The sequence below is a fragment of the Xenopus laevis genome, chromosome 8L (genome assembly GCF_017654675.1).
Source record: "Xenopus laevis strain J_2021 chromosome 8L, Xenopus_laevis_v10.1, whole genome shotgun sequence".
Lineage (NCBI taxonomy): Eukaryota > Metazoa > Chordata > Amphibia > Anura > Pipidae > Xenopus > Xenopus laevis.
This window is the reverse complement of record NC_054385.1, coordinates 101,538,126-101,559,387: the sequence shown is the minus strand read 5'-3', so window position 1 is coordinate 101,559,387 and position 21,262 is coordinate 101,538,126. Positions and strand designations below refer to the sequence as shown.

The 21,262-nt window shown below is 40.9% G+C and overlaps 1 protein-coding gene across 3 annotated transcripts in view; it reads left to right on the top strand.

The window, feature by feature from the left end:
* The first annotated feature begins 271 nt into the window (after positions 1-271).
* baz1a.L (bromodomain adjacent to zinc finger domain 1A L homeolog) overlaps positions 272-21,262 on the top strand; it is a 49,090-nt gene continuing 28,099 nt past the window's right edge. The window contains exons 1-7 of one of the 3 annotated variants that reach the window (XM_018231151.2): positions 272-478; positions 2,418-2,558; positions 13,094-13,372; positions 15,874-16,008; positions 19,007-19,108; positions 20,068-20,155; positions 20,349-20,486. In XM_018231151.2, the coding sequence (XP_018086640.1) occupies positions 2,446-2,558; positions 13,094-13,372; positions 15,874-16,008; positions 19,007-19,108; positions 20,068-20,155; positions 20,349-20,486 (855 nt within the window). In that variant the 5' untranslated portion in view covers positions 272-478; positions 2,418-2,445. The remainder of the gene's footprint in view (positions 479-2,417; positions 2,559-13,093; positions 13,373-15,873; positions 16,009-19,006; positions 19,109-20,067; positions 20,156-20,348; positions 20,487-21,262) is intronic. The other 2 variants (XM_018231150.2, XM_041573322.1) reach the window with 2 other exon arrangements.

The window sequence follows — 21,262 nt, the reverse complement described above, 5'->3', positions numbered from 1 at the left end:
CCAGGAAATTTTGTTGTATGGGGCCCCTGCGATTACTGATGGCGGTCCTGGCTGAGGATCTTAGAAGCAGAGTGTGTTTGGATTCAACCACAAAACAAACACTTTTTTGGAGGGAGTTTTTTTTTTTTTTGCAAAAGTAGGATCTGCAAGCAGACAAAAACAATTGTGAGCGGAGGCCCACGGATTGGCGTGGCCAGCACAGACGAACCACGTGTTTTACCACAGCTTATCCTTGTGTTACACTGACATACTCCCACTTGACAAGGCAAAGGCAAGGCGGCAACATGCGGCGCTTATATACATGAGCCATGACGTCACTTCTCGCGAGATGAGAATTGTGACGTAAGGATTAGCTGTCCGGCAGCAGTCTAGGCGCTAGACGTTAACCGCGCTGCGGGACTTTTAAACAGCGATCCGGGACTGCGGGCTGTGTAGAGAAAAATCGGGACTGTCCTGGGAAAAGCGGGACTGTTGGGCGGTAGGTCCACAATGATTTAACTCTTTCCATTATACTATAGCCTTTTGTCAGCCTGACTTCTTTATGGGAAGTTCAGCTTTGGGACTAGGAAGTTATGGTGGAGATAAACAAAGCATGAAGCATTGTGCTATAGGGAGAGCGGCTGATTGGGACACGCACTGAAGCTGCGGCGTGCGGAAGCTTATACAGAACTATGAGCAGCGCTGCTGGAAGCGTGGGCTACATCATTTATTAAACAACTGATCGAGAGCTGCAGCCTACTGGTGTATTAAGCTCTTCCTGAAGTTTGCTTTCCCTTGTAAACTGGGGGTGTAACTATAGAAGCACTCTCAACGTATGCTATTAAACCTGCTCTCTTAGTTAAAGTGGGTTTTCACCTTTTAAGTTAACTTTTAACATGTTATAGAATGGCTAATTCGGAGCAACTTTTCAATTGGTCTCCTTTTTTTAATTTTTTTATAGTTTTTGATTTATTTGCCTTCTTTCCGGCTCTCAAATGGGGGTCACTGACCCATCTAAAAACAAATACTCTGTAAGGCTACAAATGTAAAGATATTAGCTACTTTTTATTACTCATCTTTCTGTTCAGACCCTCTCCTGTTCATGGTCCAGTCTCCTATTCAAATCAATGCTAGGATAATTTGGACCCTAACTGATGGCTGAAATTGTAAACTGGAGAACTGCTGAATAAAAAGCTAAATAACTCAAAAACCACAAAATACTTAAAATGAAAACCAACTGCAAATTGTCACAGAATCTCACTTCTCTACAACTTTCTAAACGTTAATCTAAAGGTGAAATAACCCCTTCAAGTGGCCCCTAAAATGTACAGACTAGGAAATTATAGGTATGCCACCAGAATAACCAACACTTTGCATAAAAGATCAGCTTTGTTTTTTTTCTTTTTATTGTAAAGTTTTAAATACATATATCAATCCAGTCCTGTGTGGTGCAAAGAACAGCAATTGCCTGGGTGCTGGTCAAATCAACAATTCATACATTACCAAAAGAACCATACTCCAACACTTGTAAGGTGAAAAATAAAGTTTGTGTTTAATTTCAATGTTTCGGCTCCATCACTCAGGCAGTCTTCAGGAAGACGGCCCAAGTGATGGAGCCAAAACATTGAAATAAAGCACAAACTTTATATATCTATATCTATATATATATCTATCTATATCTATATATATATATATATATATATATATATCTATATATATATATATATATATCTATATATAGAGATATATATATATATAGAGATATATACATACATACATACATACATACATACATACATACACACATATATATATATATATATACATATATATACATATATACATATACATATATACATATATACATATATACATATATACATATACATATACATATACATATACATATACATATACATATACATATACATATACATATATATATATATATATATATATATATAAAGAGCAAAAAAAGCCAGCACAGCTCGTTTAAAAAGTCTTGTTGCCTGGGTGCTAACAGCAAAATAGTAATGTATATCTGGAAACAGGCGAGCACACACAGGTCTTAATTGCAAAACAAAAGGTGTTTATTAAACAAAAAACTGACGTTTCGGCTAGCACTCTAGCCTTTCTCAAGAAAGGCTAGAGTGCTAGCCGAAACGTCAGTTTTTTGTTTAATAAACACCTTTTGTTTTGCAATTAAGACCTGTGTGTGCTCGCCTGTTTCCAGATATATATATATATATATATATATATATATATATATATATATATATATATATATATATATATATATATATATATATATATATATATATATATATACATGTGTCATTTAGAAAATCAGTGCTGGTGTAATGGAAGGAACCCATTGCACTGGCACTTCTCGTATCCAATTCCTTGTTGTCAGTGTATTCCGTTCTCTGAAACTGCAGCCGAAACCAGTGTGCCGGGAGAGAGGACATGCCGTTACTGCACAGAAAACCGTTCATTCGACAACCCCCACCTCCGGATTTACAACCAACGGAGGAGCTGTTCTACTGCCGAGTTACAAATGAAATCTTCAGGGACTACGAGTAAGCCTTTACACGTTGCTGTTCTGTCCAGCTGTGCACTTATCTGTGTTTCCCATGCCATGTGGTTAGATGCTTTTTTTTTTTTTTTTGATTAGGATGACTGCATTTAATGATTTCTCAAGTTTTAGTAGGCATGTCACTTTTATTTTTGTGGCCACTTCAGTGCAGCAAAACTTTATATTGGCAGTTCATACACATGCACTAGAATCCTTCAGCTCATGTAAATCTTAAAGTGGACCTGTCACCCAGACACAAAAATCTGTATAATTAAAGTCCTTTTTCAAATTAAACATGAAATCCAATTTCTATTTTTTAGTAAAGCATTCATAGCTGTTGTAAGCTCATTTAAAAAATCTCAGCTGTCAATCAAATATTGTCTGCCCCTCCTCTATGTCCTGGGCATAGAGGCGGGGCAGACAATTACTTTCACTTTCCATTCGGCACTTCTTAGATGTCACTGCTCTCCATACATTCCCCCGTTCTCTTTACCATTTAATTGTGTAGCCAGGGCATGGGGATGGACATTGGGTCCCTAATTTCCAGTGCACAAACAAGATTCTGAGCTGATGTAAGACTTGCCTTAATAATAGTGTGCACAAAATGGCTGCTGCCTGCTTGCTATAACTTTGAAATCCCAGACTGAAGGACGCAAGATTCATATAATTTATATAGTGTAATTGAAGTTAATTTTGCTTGACTAATGTGATAAAATAGGATTTTGAATATTTTTTTTGGGTGACTGTTCCCCTTTAATAAAGGCTGTTAGATAGGAGCGCTGTAGTGTTATTTTTGTCCAGTATTTCAACTTCTAAAGCTCCAGTAATATAACATTCGATTGGTGAATATCTGCATTTTTAGTTGCTTACCTAGGGAGAGGTGCCAGTCCGCTTGAAGTTTACCCTCTCTGTAAGCAGTGTCTTGTGGTTGCTGTATATAGGAATGTAATGTTGCACTATACCATGTTAACAATTTAATTCCCATTATTTATAATCTGGCCATTACAAATATCTGTTCACATAGTGCTGTATATTATAGAAGTTTTTGAAGGAAACATGACACGGAAGCTTCTTCTAAAGAGTAAGGGTAGCAGCAGTAAATTGTACCCGGACTGGTTGGTGACATGAATCTTGCGCAGCCATCTAATTAATTGAATCAGGGCTAGACTGGTTTGAATGTAAAGATATAAGATCTCTCTTTATTTCAGGAATCCAGATCCAGAAGGCTATACTTTAGGGGAAGGTCATGTCCCATAAAACTGATTTGAAGCAAATTATTTAATTTTTTTTCTCTCTCTGTAATAATAAAAAGTATCTTGAACTTGATGGTAACTAAGCTGCATAAATCTATACTGGTGGCAAGCCTTTTGGGTTTAATTATTTAATATACTTGGGGTATAAAAGAAATTTTAGAAAATCCCTTATCTGGAAAGCCACAGGTCCTTTGAAAAATATAGTTGTGTGTGTCCATAAACCATAAAATTATGTAGTGTGTGTCATCGGATTCTGTTTTTGAGTTTACAGCCTTTAAATGTTTTTTTGGTTTTTTTTTTTTGTATTCATATCTTTCCTCACGCCACTGCTTTATTGAACACCAGTACAGGTATGGGACCTGTTAAGCAGAATGTTCGGGACCTGGGGTTTTCCAGATATGGGATCGTTCCATACTTTGTATCTCCATACCTTAAGTCTGCAAAAAATTATTTTAACCAAATGGCTTGTTTTGCCTCCAATTAGGATTCATTATATCTTAGTTGGGATCAAGTACAAGCTACTGTTTTATTATTACAGAGAGAGGGGATATTATTTTTAAACATTTGAATTATTTTATTAAAATAAAGTCTATGTGAGATGGCCTTTCTGTAATTCAAAGCTGTTTGGATAATGGGTTTCTGGAAAACAGATTCCATACTTGTATATGGCCACACACTTGTGTGACATAGCACATATCTGTGTGGTGCATTGATTAATCACATGCAAATAAGTCTGTGAAGCCAAAGGGCAGACTTAGTACCTATACAAATCACCTGGGCCATCGTGAGGGCCATGCCTAGCTACCTATGCTCTAGGAGTGTTTACTATTCGTTTCCTGTTATTGTTATATTGTTTTGCTTTTACAGTTCCTAACTCAAAGCTATGATTGACTGTCATTGAATACTTTAAATCCATATATAACTTTTTCTAGCTATGTATCTAATGACTTTGATATTATCTTAAGGCACCTATTTTTTAATCTTGGTTCTTAATACAGTAAATTTTAAAGGGGATTTTGGTTATTTTTATTAGTGTACTTGTGGTTTGTCTGCTCCATTCTCACTACTTTTTTTTTACTTGTAGAGGTATTTATAGTTAGCTTCCATTTTCACTGGTCTTACTAAAGACATACAGGATACCATTGTGTGGCTTTTTTTTATATCTCTGTTATAGTACATTACAATTCTCTACTTACCATGACTGAAACAGCAGTTTAGGTATGATTTATGGCTGAGATTCAAGCTGTAATAAATAAGAGTATCCAGGCTAGAGTGGCCTGGCATCTGAAACCCATTGTTTATTATTACTCGGGCAACAGAATGGCCTGGATTACTCCTGATCTCAAAGCCAAAAACCTGAAACTTTTGGAGTTCTAGGAAGAATTTCCTTTTCTTTGTGACAGAGCATACATATTTAGTAGACAGACTGAGGGTTCATGGGATAGCAATATGTTTTCTTTTAGCGCTGGGGATTTTCTAAGACCTATAGTGTATGGGTTACTTTTTGTCTATCCATAAAGCATCTGCTAAATCCCATGAATTTCCAGAAGTTGTATTTCTCAGCCAAAAGCTCATCAGGGTCTTTTTTAGCCTAAGAGGTTTGTTAGTTTGTTTGTTATAGTTGTTTGATGTACCAAAATAATAGTTTTGGAATCCACTCAAGTGGATATAGAAGTGGTTCCATATACAATAGTACACAATTATTGCAAATTCAAGCCTGAAGATAAGCAGGTTTTGTTGAAAAGGAAGGCTATTTAAGTTTTGGAGCATTTGTGTCCGTTTGTTCCGTCCAAAGTATAAGGGACGGTTAGAGTAGGGAGGACTTTGTATTAATGCCCAGGCTGATGATTGTGTGTTGATTTTTTTTTTTCTGTTCAAAATGTCACTTTTCTCAGTGAAACTTAGTGTACCTGTCACTGTTGGAAATAATTCCCAATCCTAGATATTACTGTGTTATTTGAACAAAATAAACTTTAATTACTTTAAGTAATTTAATTTAACTTTAAGTACTTTAATTTTAAAATCTTGTTTCCTTTATTATTTTGGAATCCACAATTAGAGCATACAGACAGGCTCCATTTTGTGTAAACTGTTATTAAGGCAACCTTTATATCATTTCAAAATCTTGGGGGTTATTTCTTGATGGTCGAATGTTAAAGGAGAAGGAAAGCTACGGAGGCATTTTATTGCCAATAGATTAGCTGCAATAGTGCAAGCTAGAATGCTATATTTATTCTGTAGAATGTTTTACCATACCTGAGTAAAAAGGAGATTTTGTGTACTCACCGTTAAATCCTTTTCTCTTCAGTCACTTGGGGGACACAGGGACAATGGGGTATAGCTAGTACCATTAGGAGGCAGGACACAACTACAAAAAAGACAACTGGCTCCTCCCCCACTGGCTATACCCCCAGCAGGCTGGAGAAGAGCTCAGTTTGTACCAAAGTCAACAGGATATTACATAACTAAGTAAAAACTTTTCAAAAAAGCCAATAACAGTTAACAAGAAAAGGGAACTTGTCTGACGGAAGTGAAAGCCTCAATCCAGGGAGGGAAGCCCTGTGTCCCCCAAGTGACTGAAGAGAAAAGGATTTAACGGTGAGTACACAAAATCTCCTTTTCTCAACGTCAGCTTGGGGGACACAGGGACAATGGGGACGTACCAAAGCTGTCCCCTAACAACCGGGTGGGAAAAAAGAGGCTTATGTGGTGTCAGCCACCGCGGCCTGAAGCACTTTTCTGCCAAAGCGAGTGTCAGATGCCGCAAAGGTGTCAAAATGATAAAATTTTGCAAACGAGTGGACAGATGTCCAAGTTGCCGCTTTGCACAGCTGTTCAGCTGATGCCTGGTTTCTGAAGGCCCAGGACGTACTCACACCCCTGGTCGAATGGGCAGTGACCCTGGACGGAGGTGTTTGACCCCGGGCTTTGTATGCACCTTGTATAGCTTGTTTGATCCAGCGAGAGATGGATTGTTTGGTAGCCGATGCGCCCCGACGTGAGCCTGAGGGAAGTACCAGCAGGGAATCGGATTTGCGGAAGTCCTGAACTCTGAAGAGATAAAACTTCAAGGCCCGCACAGGATCCAGAGTGTGCAGTGCCCTTTCCTTCTGGTTTGCTGGAGATGGGCAGAAGGAAGGAACCACGATCTCTTGGTTTATATGAAATTCTGAGACCACCTTCGGTAGGAAGGATGGTATGGTACGAAGGACCGCTCTGTCATGGTGGAAGACAAGGTAAGGCGACTTGTAGGAAAGAGCGCTGATCTCAGAAACCCGTCTTGCTGTAGCAATAGCCAGGAGAAAAACAGTTTTCCAGGTCAGGAACTGAATGGCCACCGACCCCAGGGGTTCAAAGGGAGGAAGTTGAAGAGCCCGGAGCACTAACGTCAGGTCCCAGGTAGGTGTGGGAGCCCTGACAGGCGGAGTCACATGAGCCACTCCTTGCATGAAGGTTTTGACGTCAGGAAGCAGAGCAAGTCTTTTCTGGAAAAGTACGGATAGAGCCGATATTTGAGATTTGAGGGAACCCAAAGACAGTCCAAGTGAAAGGCCCTCCTGCAGGAACTCCAGTAGAGATGGTAGAGAAAAAAGCCGGAAGTTAACCTTGCGAGTGAAACACCATTGACGGTAGGTGGACCAGACCCTGTGATAGGCCCTGGCTGAAACTGGCTTCCGTGCCGCACACATAGTGCGTGCCACGGCCCTTGAAAATCCCTTCTGAATTAGAATCTTGGTCTCAAGAGCCACGCCGTCAAGTTGAGGTAGGTCGGATTTGGGTGTAGGATTGGACCCTGAGTGAGAAGGTCTGGAAGAAGAGGCAGAGGCCACGGTTCTGCGACGGAGAGGTTGAGAAGGTCTGTGAACCATGCTCGTCGAGGCCACCTCGGTGCTATGAGGATGAGGGTGGACCTTTCCCTTTGAAGCTTTCTGATCGTTCTGGGAATGAGAGGAGTGGGAGGAAAGGCATACGCCAGGCGAAAGGGCCAGTTGGCCGTCAGAGCGTCCACGTTTAGGGCCAGTGGGTCTCTGTAACGAGCTAGGAAGGTTGGTACCTTTCTGTTGTGCCTGGTCGCCATGAGGTCCACCTCTGGATCGCCCCATCTGGAAGTTATTTCCTGGAATACTTCGTCCTTTAGTGACCACTCGCCTGGGTCCAGGGATTGCCTGCTTAGGAAGTCGGCTTCCCAGTTCAGCAGTCCCGGTATGAAGATGGCGGACAGCTGTACGCTGTGATTCTCGGCCCACTGGAATATGATCTTTATCTCGCTTAGAGCCGCCCTGCTCCTTGTGCCGCCCTGGTGGTTGATGTAGGCCACCGCCGTGGAGTTGTCCGACTGTATCTTCACCGCCTGCCCCGTCAGGTCCTGCTGCCAGTGGATGAGGCCCAGGCGAATTGCACGGATCTCGAGGAGATTGATCTGCAACGTCGTTTCTGTGAGGTTCCACTGCCCTTGGGCCGACCTGCCTTCGAGCACTGCGCCCCAACCGAAGAGACTTGCGTCTGTTGTGAGAATGCGCCAACTGGGGTCCCCGAGGTGTTTTCCCCTTGAGAGGTGAGTGGTGTTGAGCCACCACAGAAGGGACGTCCGAGTTTGAGGAGAGAGGAGTATCTCTTGTAGTAGGGATTTCCGTCTCCAGGTGCTGAGAATGTTCCACTGGAGCTCCCGGAGATGAAATTGGGCGAAGGGGACTGCTTCTATGGTGGAAACCATGACACCCAGTACTTTCATGCAGAACCTCACGGGATGTTTGGGCTTCTGCAGCAGTGACCGAACCAGGGCCTGGAGATGAACAATCTTCTCCTGAGGGAGGGAGATCCTCTGGGTCAGAGTATTGAAGTTCATGCCTAGAAAGTTCATGGATTGACTGGGGATTAGAGAGGATTTTTGTAGGTTGAGAACCCAACCTAGTTCCCGTAGCTTCGTCATGGAGACCTGAAGGGACCGCTGAGCCTCCTGGGGCGAAGGCGCCTTGATCAAAAGGTCGTCGAGATACGGGGTGATGGAGATCCCCTCGTTGCGGATCAGAGCAGTGGCAGCCGCCATGATCTTCGTGAAGACCCGGGGAGCCGAAGTGAGGCCGAATGGTAGACTTGTGAATTGGTAGTGGAAACTTTGGAAGGCAAAGCGCAAGTATCTCTGATGAGGAGGGAAAATGGGAACATGAAGATAAGCGTCTTTTATGTCGAGAGACATTAGGAATTGCCCTGGGGACATCGCCGCAATGACAGATCGGAGGGATTCCATCTTGAACCTTCTCGGACGAATGAGCTTGTTCAGTTCCTTTAAGTCTAGGATCGGCCGGACAGAGCCGTCCTTTTTGGGGACTATGAACAGGTTTGAGTAGTAGCCCGTGAAGTGTTCGTCTGGGGGGACAGGAGTAATCACGCCTGCTAGGAGGAGGTTGGAAATGGCCCTCTGAAAAGCTGTACGTTTGCCCGATTCTTGAGGGAGTCTTGACATGAAGAATCGGTGAGGTGGAAGAGACGAGAACTCTAGATGGTAGCCTTGAGAAACCACCTCGTGAATCCAGGTGTCCTGAACAAGAGATACCCACGTGTCTGCATAGTGGGACAATCTTCCCCCTATACAATTCGGCCCGGGAAGGACGGCGTCATGCGGAGGCAGTCTTGTCGGTGGGCTTTGAAGAGTGTTTTCGGTTCTGCCAGGGAGTTCGATGCTTGTTGCCGAAACGGCCCTTGTTCGAAAAGGAGTGCCTCGGGGGAGAAGATCTCGCGCTCTTGGTCTTAGAGCCACGAAAAAACTTGTTCTTCCGAAAGGAGGGACGTGCTTTAGGTTGGGGAAGAAGGGTGCTTTTACCCCCGGTAGCTTGACTAATGATTTTATCAAGGTCAGGACCGAAAAGGAGCTTCCCCTTGAACGGAATGGAAGTCAGGGACTTCTTAGAGGAAAGGTCAGCTGACCATAGTTTCATCCATAAGGATCTGCGGGCTGCCACCGAGAGAGCGGAGGCTCTGCTGATAGCTTGAGTGGCGTCAAGTGAGGCCTCACACATGTAGTCATTGGCTTCCTTGATTTGAGATGCCAACTGAGCGAGTTCGTGACGTGGTGCTCCGTCCGCAATAGCGGTGAGGAGAGTGTCAGCCCAGGATTGTATGGCTCGGCTTACCCATGCTGTAGCCAGGACTGGTCTCAACGAGGACCCGGAAGCTGCGAATGAAGAGCGTAGCAAACTCTCTAACTTCTTGTCCATAGAGTCCTTGAAGGAGGACGCGTCAGGGACTGGTAAGGCCGTGTTCTTAGAGAGGCGGGACACTGGGGCGTCCACGGATGGAGGAGAAGCCCATTTTTCAGTAAGCTCAGGTGGAAAAGGATACAGCCTTAGGAAACGACGGTTTGTTTGAAAACGCCTCTCGGGTTTGTCCCATTCTTGTTGGATAATTTGATCAAGCTGGTTGTGGGACGGAAACATAGGTGAAGTCTTATTGCGTCGCTTGAAGAGAGATTTTGAAGACTCCGCACGGACCTCCGGTTCCTGAAGGTGGAGGGTTTCTAGCACCGAGGAAATAAGAGAGTCCACAGTGTCAGAGGAAATTCTAGAATCATCTTGGTCTGAATCTGAAAGAAGCTCCCCATCAGAATGATCTTGTTCGTCCCCGGAATCAGGAGGTGAAAAGATCCTAGGAGGAGAGTCGCTGTCATCTTCGGATGGGGAGGGGGCCCTGCGTTTGGAGGGTCTAGGTTTATGAGTGTCCAGGCGAGAGAGCAGTTTGTCTAGTGACTGCGCTAGTTTAGGAATGCCTGTGGCCAATTGGGCTGCCCACTCAGGTGCTGCCTGTACTCTGTGTGGAGAAGCTTCAGGGCTAGATACTGAGGGATCCCCCTGTGCCGCCTGATTCACCAGAGGTGGAGAAGGTGGTGAGGGTTCAGAAACCTGCAGTGTAGTGCACTGGTTGCATAGAGGAGATTTGTGCCCTGAGGGCAAATGTTTGCGGCATTTGGCACACGACAGAAAAGTGACCAGGGCTGAGGTTGCCCCCCTAGAAAAAAGGCTAGCACTGGGTCCCTCAGACATAGTGAAAAATTTTTGCAAGTGGGAATGCCTGGGGGAATAACCCAGTAATGCCTGACACTTAGCTGTAGTAGTAGGAGGATCAGTTGTCAATCCTGCAGTGGTGCCCTGTGTCTCCGCTCCAGAGTATAGCAGTCTGGGAGCAGCGTGGATATTCCCCTGTGTGTGATCCAAAATGGCGGCCGCTAGGTAGAGGAGCGCGCTTAGGATCGCGCGAGATCACAAAACCGCGGGCATTTACTTCCGCAACAGGGAGAAAGAAAGGCGCCTATCCTAAGAAAATGGCGCCTGTACTGTGCGCATGCGGAGCGCATCTAACCGCATCAGAGCGCATAGGGAAGATCACTGCGGCTGCTTGGCGAGCCGCGTATGTGGTAGGAGACCCGTGCGCTCCACTAGTAGAATCCTGTAGGGGAACCCCCTCCCTGCTCGAGAGGCTTAAGGGGAAGCGCAGAGCCAGGAAAACCCCCCTCTCACCTCTCCAATGAGGCTGCTAGGGGCTGAGGAAAAAATCCATTCTGCCCTCCATGGATAGGGGAGGGAGAAGGAAAAGGGGGAGAGAGAGCCCATTGGGACTTACCTGTCCTGGAGACCGCTCTCCCAGTACTGTCTGCCGGCCAGCCTGGTCTCCATCTGTAAGGGAAGGAGAGGAATTGGCTGGGTGGTCTGTGTGAAACACCTGTGACCCCAGAGACAGGTCCCACGTTGGAAGGTGCCAATGAGGTACTTTACGCAGTGTAAAGGTTCCAGCAACCCCCTGGTGTCAGCAAAAACTGACTAAATAATAAAATAAAAAATTCTTCTGTCCTAACCTCCTGAGGACACAACTAAAACTGAGCTCTTCTCCAGCCTGCTGGGGGTATAGCCAGTGGGGGAGGAGCCAGTTGTCTTTTTTGTAGTTGTGTCCTGCCTCCTAATGGTACTAGCTATACCCCATTGTCCCTGTGTCCCCCAAGCTGACGTTGAGAAAAGCTCTAGAAACTCTGTTTGTTTAGGATAGGAGCTGCAGTATTAACATGGTGTGACATCACTTCCTGCCTGAGTCTCTCCCTGCTCTGGGCTCAGATTACAGTAGAAAAGGGAGGGAGGTGGGGAAGAGGAGCAAACTGAGCATGCTCTTTCCCAGGGCAATGAGGTTTAAGCTGAAGGCAGGAAGTCTGATACAGAAGCCCATGTGTACACAATAGTAGGAAAGAAATGCTGTGTTTCTTTTGACAGGGGACTCAGAGCAGCATTACTTTGGGGGTTTACTGGTATATTTAGATGGACCTTTCTGATAAGGCTTACTTAGTTTTAACCTTTCCTTCTCCTTTAAGAGTTTTTTATACTTCGAATGAACTCACAACTTGAATGGTATCTTATTTGAGAGAAAACTCGAATGGATAAAAATAGATTCAGCGAGTTCGGGGAGCGAAACCTGAAAACTTGAATTAATCAAGTTTTCGGGGAAAAAATAAAATCAAATCTCTCAAATTGATCGAGTTTTCGGGCAAAACCCGCTGAATGAGACTCTAACATCATGAAGGCTATTAACATCTTTAAATGGTTCAAGGGACCTCTGCCATTGACTCCTACATGACCTCAACAGGTTTTAGATGGTTTATTTTCCGATTCAAGCTATTTCCAGGGTTGGGATATAATAAATCTCAAAAAAAAAATTTTTTGACCAAAAAATAACCTCAAAAACTTGAATACTTGTAGAAAACACAACTCGATCCTTAATAAATAACCCCCTTTATATATGCACCAGAGAGGAGACAATGATGTTCAAGTACTGGTTACACAACTATAGACAGGGTGGAGGGAGAGGGTATGCGAGGGGTACAGTGCCATCTAGGGAGTACAGTATGAAAAGTGAAAGTGTTTGAGGCATAGAGGCGGGGAAGGCAATGTATGACTGACAGCTGAGATTTTTAGATACATGTATGACTGTTTTATTAAAAAGTAGCCCAAAACTGTGGCAAAATCGTCCATTTATACAAGCTGTTGTCAGACGGTTAATGCTTGAAATGCAGCCATCGACTTGTGCTGGCAACTGTTGTTTGACAAGTGCAAATGCAGCTTCAGGTGACTCCTGTGCAATCCAGTGCAGCAGATTTGGGCACTTTAGCACTGCGTGACTCTTAAAAACACATGCTAAAAGTGCCCCATGTGCTACTAAATTCACACGTAATCTCACCTAAAATTTTAATAAGTGTGTTTTACTAGTTAATGTTTAACTTTTCTGCTTCTTCCCTTGCCTCCTTATGCAGTGAGTTTTTTGAACGCACTATCCTGTGCAACAGCCTTGTATGGAGCTGCTCCCTGACAGGGAAATCTGGCCTTACCTACCAAGAAGCACTTGAATCAGAGAAAAAAGTGAGACAGAGTCTGAAGACCTTCCCAGAGTCCTTAACCGTCCCTATCTTGTATCTCTCCACACTTGTGAGACGCCAGAGGGTGACAGATGTGTGTGAGGAAATATTTGCCTATGTGAAAGACAGGTTCTTTGTTGGTGAAACGGTGACTGTAGTGAGAAACAGCGGCGCAAGGTAAATCAAATGAATCGGTGATGCAAATCATGGCGTGTCTTTGTGAAAGCAGCAGTGTCTGAAACTTCCTCTTAGAATGGCTGAGCCAGAAAAACAACTCTCTGTGAAAGGCTTTAGCTAATGTATTCTTTCATGACATTGCACAGCAGAGGAAGTAGATTTTCATTATTTATTTATTTGTGTATCACTAATAACTAATGCTACATGGCAAGTGACACAATAAAGTGTATTAAAGTAATGCTTTTGAGGCTTTATAGCTGTCCTCGGTGCTTTCTGTCTTGCTTTATTACAGTACTTAGCAAAGCATTTCATGATGGCAAAAGAAGAGGTGGGTAACTGAATCCTTCCCTAGAGACAGGTTGTCTTTCTTTCCCCAAGGGTGCGAAGCTAAATAAAAACAAACAAAGAATTCTTGGACTTGCTCCCATAATCCTCTATCTCTTGGGGGGGGGGGGGCAGGGACCAATAGGAAGGTCTTTATCCTAAACCTCTGTTAAGAGTAGGGGTTGAAGTTAGCTAAAACGTTCCCCAATTTATTCTACAGCTGTCCCTTTAGAGGATATTTTTTTGCCTGCAATAATTTGAGCGACAGCGGGCGACATCTCTACAAAAATGCTTCTCCATTTGAAATATTTTAAATTGCTGGCGGTTGCCTCTGGAGGAGACTTCGGCCAATTTAGCAATATTTTGGTCATACCATTATCGATTATTTCAAATGATGAGGCATTTTCCGGGATATTTGTCGCCTACAGTCGCTCATAAATAATCGTGGGAGACAAATCTCCCTGTTGTGCCTTTAGCTGTTGTGATCCACTATCTGCTCTCTAGATTGCTGTCCAGGAGTGGTGTGAGTGATGGCTCTGTTTTTAGTGATGAATTTACAGTCCTTTTAAACTAAAGTTTACCATTCGTTTGTTTTATAACTTTAAAACACAGTGTTTACCCAGCTCTTAGTATTTCCATGTGGGAATATAATTGTAAGAGGTACTCGGTTTCTCATTTTAATTTTTTTTATGCATTTAAATGTTATGTTTGTTTACTCTTATTACAATTCTGCCTTATTTCTATAAAGCTGATGTATTTGCAAAATCACGAACATGGACTTGAGATCTGTTTTACAGGCATGGGATCAGTTATCCGGAAACCCATTATCCAGAAAGCTCCAAATTATGGAAATTCCATCTCCCATTAACTCCCTTTTATTCAAATAATCCAAATGTTGAAGAATGATTTCCTTTTTCTCTGTGATAATAAAACAGTGCCTTGTATTTGATCCAAGCTAAGATATAATTAATGCTTATTGGAAGTTAAATAATCCTATTGGGTTTATTTAATGATTTCATGATTTTCTATTAGACCTAAGGTATGGAGATCCAAACACCGTGAAATTGTTACTTTTCTTGGCCGCAAGAATTGATAAAGGAGTTGTCGTTGAGAATTCAGGCATTAATGAATTATTCCTTCTTCATCATCTTTATTGTAAAGCTTCTTTTTAATTGCCATGTACAGGTATAGGATCTGTTATCTAGAAAGCTCTGAACTAAGATTTAATTAATCCTTATTGGAAGAATAACCTGCCTATTTGTATATTTAATGTTTACATGATTTCATAGTAGACTTAAGGTATGGAGATCCAAGTTACGGAAAGATCCATTATCTGTAAGACCCCAGGTCCTAAGCATTCTGGTCCCATACCTGTATTGCAATTTCTCCATTAAGCTGGCTATACAGAAAAAGACCCAATTGTTAAGCCAGGTCATGAAAAGAGAGGATCTTTGACCTATTTGGCCTTTCAAGTTCTGGTCAATATTTTGTTAATTAAATCGTTTTGATCTTGGGCTAGTGATTGGTTCATACGTTCATCCTGTTTAGGTTTGCCAGCCATACATACACATGATACCTTGCTGACTGGGTGGATAATCCAAACAGAGACCAGTCAGTCAGGAGAGGCTATTATTTTGGCTCAATACAAAGTCTTTCGGGCTTCCAGTTTAGTCCGGAAAGGCCACATCTGCAGCCTTTAGTGACCCTTTCAAAATTGTATTCTTCAGATCTCTGATATAGAATACAGTAATTTTAATTTTCCTGATATAGAATACAATCATGTTTATTTCACGCTTACTCAAATAATATTTTAAATAATAAATCTATGAAGATCAAGAATATTCTGACTCCCGAATCTGGGTAATAATAGCTGAATATTTCCATTAGTCTCTTTAGACAAGCTGGAAATTCTGCAATTTTATCAGTAAAAAAAAATCTTAGTTTTATTCCTGTGAGTACAAAAGGGGTTTAGGATTTGCTGTAAAGTCTACCTTTGTAACTAAATGCCAGTTAAGGCTTTTACACACTTACATTTCTCTGTTACACATGATGAGAAAATAAAGGCTGAGCAAGCCATTGTCTGAATGTTAAAAACCATTCTTTCAGAAAACATTTGGCATGCACAGACATGTTGTGAAAAGGATCCTGTGTAGTTTCATTCAGCCTTTGTTTTTCAGGTTGGAGTGCAACATCTTAGAAGTTAAACTCCCTCCTCAGCAAAATGGAGTGGCTAATGGGCACATTCGTAATGATGATACCATTGTTATCAGTGATAGTGATGAGGAACAGCCTAAAGAAACACCCCAGACTAGGTAAGAGGAATTTATCTGTCTTTATCTGGCTTCTACATGTAAAAAATAAAAAAACATTAAAGGAGAACTAATCCCAAATTGGAGTGCTTTTACCAGTGTTCAACACCAGTTTGGTGTCAGTTGTAAGGCCCAAAGCTGCCAAAGGCCCCAAAAATGTATCCAAACAAAATACCAATGGCACAGCTGATGCAGTTGAATCGGTGACGGTTGTTTATAAGCCCTAAGCAAGTGCCAGTGTTTCGGGCCTACACGGGGCTCTTTGTCAAGCCTAATGGTGTAACACGTGCAGCAAACTTAAATAATAAAAACAATGCTAGATTACCTCTCACACAGATCAAAGTCCACAGAGTCCTTTTCATTAGCAAAAGTCCATAGCCATAAAGTCCAAAAGTGTAACAGTAGGTTCTAGTGGCAAGGTGTCCATAGTTAAGTCTTTAAAATCAAATAGATAACAAATTGTCAAGTGAAAGAACATAGTGAGAGTTCAGTTGTGAGAAGATACAATAACTCCATTTAATGAATCGTGTAAGGCCAATATATAGTTTTGAAAACATAAGTCAATTGATCTATGCATGCCTGAGGCATCCTATGGTACCAACGTAACATACAGACACTTACTTTTAGGCACCAGTCGGCACCGACACTCGGGGTGTTCAATGTAGATCATATTCCTTTGACAAAGAATTAAAACAAACACATTTGTTAAAAACAAATTCTCAAGAGAACTAAACCCTAAAAATGAATCTGGCTTAAAATGCCACATTTTATATAATGAACTTATTCCACCAGCCTAAAGTTTCAGCTTGTCAATAGCAGCAATGATCCAGGACTACAAACTTGTCACAGGGCGTCACCATCTTGGAAAGTGTCTGCGACACTCACATGCTCAGTGGGCTCTGAGCAACTGTTGCGAAGTTAAGCTTAGGGGTTGTTGCAAATTATCAAGCAAAAACTGAGGTCGGCCTGTAATATAAGCTGATGCTACAGGGCTGATTATTAAATTCTGATGCTAGTTGCACTGGTTTCTGTGCTGCCATGTAGTAATTATCTGTATTACTTATTAATCAGCCTTATATTAAAAAGTTTAATTTCTGGTGTCGGTATCTCTTTAAAGGAGCACTAAACCCTAAAAATTGCATTCAGCTTCTCAATAGCAGCAATGATCAAGGATTTTAAACCTGTCACAGGCGGTCACCATCTTGGAAGTGTCTGTGACACTCACATGCTCAGTAGGCTCTGAGCAGCTATTAGGAAGCTAAACTTAAGGGTTGTCATAAATTATCAAGCAGAATATGAAGTTTGTCTGTAATATAAACTGATGCTACATATCTGATTATTAAATTCTGATACTAGTTGCACTGGTTTCTGTGCTGCTATGTAGAAGTTATCTGTATTAATTACTAAACAGCCTTTTATTACGACATTTGTATTTTATGTGTACTGTATATTTTGAGTCAGTCCCTAAGCTCAGTAAGTGACATTAGCACAGAGTATGTGCAGTAAATCAGCAGAAAAGAAGATGGGAAACTACTAGAGTCACAAATCATTACTGCTAAAGGGCTGTGCTTTCCTTGGGCTTTTACAGAAACCCAAAAGATAATGTGCAACATTTCTAGCCTACTTATTAAAGGGGTGGTTCACCTTCAAACAACTAGTTAGTTTCAGATAGATCACCAGAAATAACGATTTTTTTCCAATTACTTTCTATTTTTCTATGTGTCACAGTTTTTCTAATATTGAAGTGTAAAGTGTAATTTTTCACCTTCTAGAGCTGCTCTGGGAGGGGAACTCGCTGACCCTGTAAACTGTTCTGAATGGATACATTTAGTTGATACAATTCTTATCTTTGTCCCTGCCTAGCAGAATCTCTGGGTTTCATTACCGGCAGCTGTTAGAATTGATACAATAGTTACTTATACTCCAGAGATGCTGCTGAGAAATGTATCCACTAAATGTGGCCATACTCGGGCAGATTTTTTACTTCCAAACGACCGATTTCAGAACTTTCTGATAATATTGGTAAGTTATCAGATAGTTATGGTGTATGATCGATCGTCAGACGAGCGATCGTCTCAACATTATCGTTTGCAAAATTGATCGGATGAGTTTAAAAATTTTAGTAGTTCAGGGATAAAATCAGTCTATGCGCATGTCAGGATTGTAGCACAAGCCAACGAACATATATGGAACAACGAACATATTTGGAAGGACCTCAATGTTCTTTGCTCAAAAATTCATTTGCAACCATATGCACTATGTAAAGAAATAAATTGGTGCTGACTGCAGGAATATCACCCTATCACCTCATATGTGAAAGAAATTTATTATGCCATAGCAAGACATAAATCCATATGTCTGCATGGAGCAGGGAAGGAGAAACGGACTATATACTACAGACAGTGACACAATGCTAGAACCACTCCTCGTTTGTTGAACAACGGTTATATCTGTTCATATGATCGTTCTCTGTGGATGGCATATTGTATGGTAAAATAATCGTCAGACGATTGTTTAACGAGACGATCGTTCATCGCAGAGCGATAAAAGTATGCCTGTGTATGGCCACCTTAAATGTAGCAAATTGTAACAGTTTAGAGTCTGCACCTGGATCACTGAGCTGCCAGACAAACGCCAGAGACATGAAAATTCATCTTTAAACTTAGATTTTGGGAAAAACAGTAAAAAAAAAAATTATTGAAAGTTATTGAAAAAAAGTCTTTATTTCTGGGGAACAATCTGACAACAACTGAACTGAAAAAAGTGTTTGGAAGGTGAACAACCCCTTTAAGTTAAGATTTAGTTTTCCTTTAAGTGTGCTCACCTGTGTGAGGAGTAAACAAATCTTTAGTTTTAGTGGCAAAAGCAATGGTCTTGAGGTAATCGTAAAAATCTCAAAGGCTGGTGAAAGTGAGCATGTATACATACATAATATATCTTGTGTTCTTCCACCTGTTAAACTATTACATTATTGTATGTCTTTCTCTGGCTTGCTCTTTAGGAAGAAAAAGGAGACGACTGATCCCTCCTTATTAAAATATAAAGTTAAGCCAATTCAAAAGGAGCTGTATGAATCTGTTACTGTCAAAGGATGCCAACTCAGGTTCGTATGAGCATATATATATATATATATATATATATATATATATATATATATATATATATATATATATATATATATATATATATATATATATATATATATATATATATATATATATATATATATATATATATATATATATATATATATATATATATATATATATATATATATTGTCTAGTTCTCTCAAAGATGGGTGACCACACCATACTAGGGGAGAGGTAGATGGAGTGGTGCAACGTGTGAGGAATACCAGACAAAGACTAGACTTGACTTGTTTACGGGAAATGAAAGCCCAAGGAACTATTAGGGCAGAATGCAGATATTTTAAACCAATTATCAATATGAAACTTGTATTTTTGTATCTGCAACAAATATCTTTTTTTCTTCTTACATTCTCAACTTTTTTTTTTTTTTGCAATGAAAAACATTTTGAAAGCTCAAACCTTTCCCGATCTATTTAAATAAATTCGCGTGTTATTGTTTGAATGGATATCCCTGTCACTTTATTTAATTTTAGAATTATTGAATTATTGGGAATTTTCTAATTGCTCTATCTTTAAAATCAATGGGAAGCTTGCACAATGCCCAAAAAGATTTCTCTTTTTTGACATTTACACACTGTAGAAAAGCCAAGAAGTAGATTAATAATAACCAACAATGGAAAAAAAGTTGAGAAACACTCTTTTCTTGAATGAGATTTGGTGAGAAAGTGTTTTCAACGTTTTATAAATCTCTCCTGAACTTTGAATTCTGGGGAAGACTCAAGTGGCAGAATCTAACAGTGTATTTTTTAGATAACTGAGAAGTAGGTATCAGAGATGGGAACATGGAAACAATAGTCTGATGAAGCCTCTTTAAAATGAATAAAACCAGAAACCGATATCCATTTTCTGCCAAGAATAAGTTGTATCCTCTTGCTCACGATTACATTAAATGTGGGTTTTTTTTATTTCTAGTCGAAAACCATCGCTATTTTCTCAAGACAGACTGAAACTTTTTTTGAAGCTGCACTGTGAAGCACATGAAAGAATGATAAAGACTAAGGTAAAGATGATTTTAATGTTCATTTATATTTTACTGTATTAAACAAAATCCGTCTTCTGAAGCAGAGGCATTTTATGGAACAATTGTCAGGGACCCCTTGTCTGGAATCTCGCATAAATGGATGCAGATAAAGAAAGTATGAAACAAAGGGGTTTTACAATTTTAAACTGTATTTTTAATTTTTTTTATGCAGGCAAGTTCAGTCACAAAGTACCAAATTTCAGTGAAAAACTTTCTGAGTTATTTCCCTGAGGAGCCTCCGGATTTTCAGCTCTCACCCCCAAACAAAAAAACAAGTGGAAAACCACTTCCAAACAAGCACTTAAGTCGGGTAAGATGGATTGTTACTATTGTTCCACTTATTATTACATGATTACAGGTATCAAATAGTTCTGTCCTAGTACAGTGCTAGTGTGGACACCAGGGGATGATCTTGTTTAACTAAATAAGTGGACTACCTTCCAGGCTTCCCACTCAGTTGGATCTCTCTTCCATGGCTATAAGTTGCTGTTATCATTGCTTGCACTTCCCAGAAAAAGCATACGGCTAGCTGGAAGATGTGCGGTTCGATGATTGCTTTACAGTCCTACCGGTGTCTGTGAATATTCTGTAAAGACACAGAAGAACTTTAGCCACCCAGCTAAAAAGGGGAGTGTGTAAAAAAAAAATATTTTTTAATATTTACACACTTGTGGGTTATTTGTAGGTGTTATACAAAAGTAGTAGCAAGAACTCTTTTTAAACTTGTACCAGTCTGTTGAACCGAAGAAGATGAGTAGTGAAATGTCTTCCACGATTACTCGGCAAGCCCAGTTGCTCTAAATTTACTTCTATTACATATATCATTTTAAACTTTTTTATGTTGTAACTGATCTGCTGCTGGCATTCAGAGTTTAAAGGCTCCATACGTGTCTTGATGGATGTATGCATTTTGAGCAAAGGCACATCATCCAGGGCCTTCTTATAGATGATACCTTGTTTATTAAACAGCTCTTCTTTGAATAAAACAAGAACCCCACAATTAAAATATCCATACATTTTGTGGATATGCCTTAATCAGCTGGAATCAACCTAGTAAAATAACAACATTCGGTGAAAATGATACTT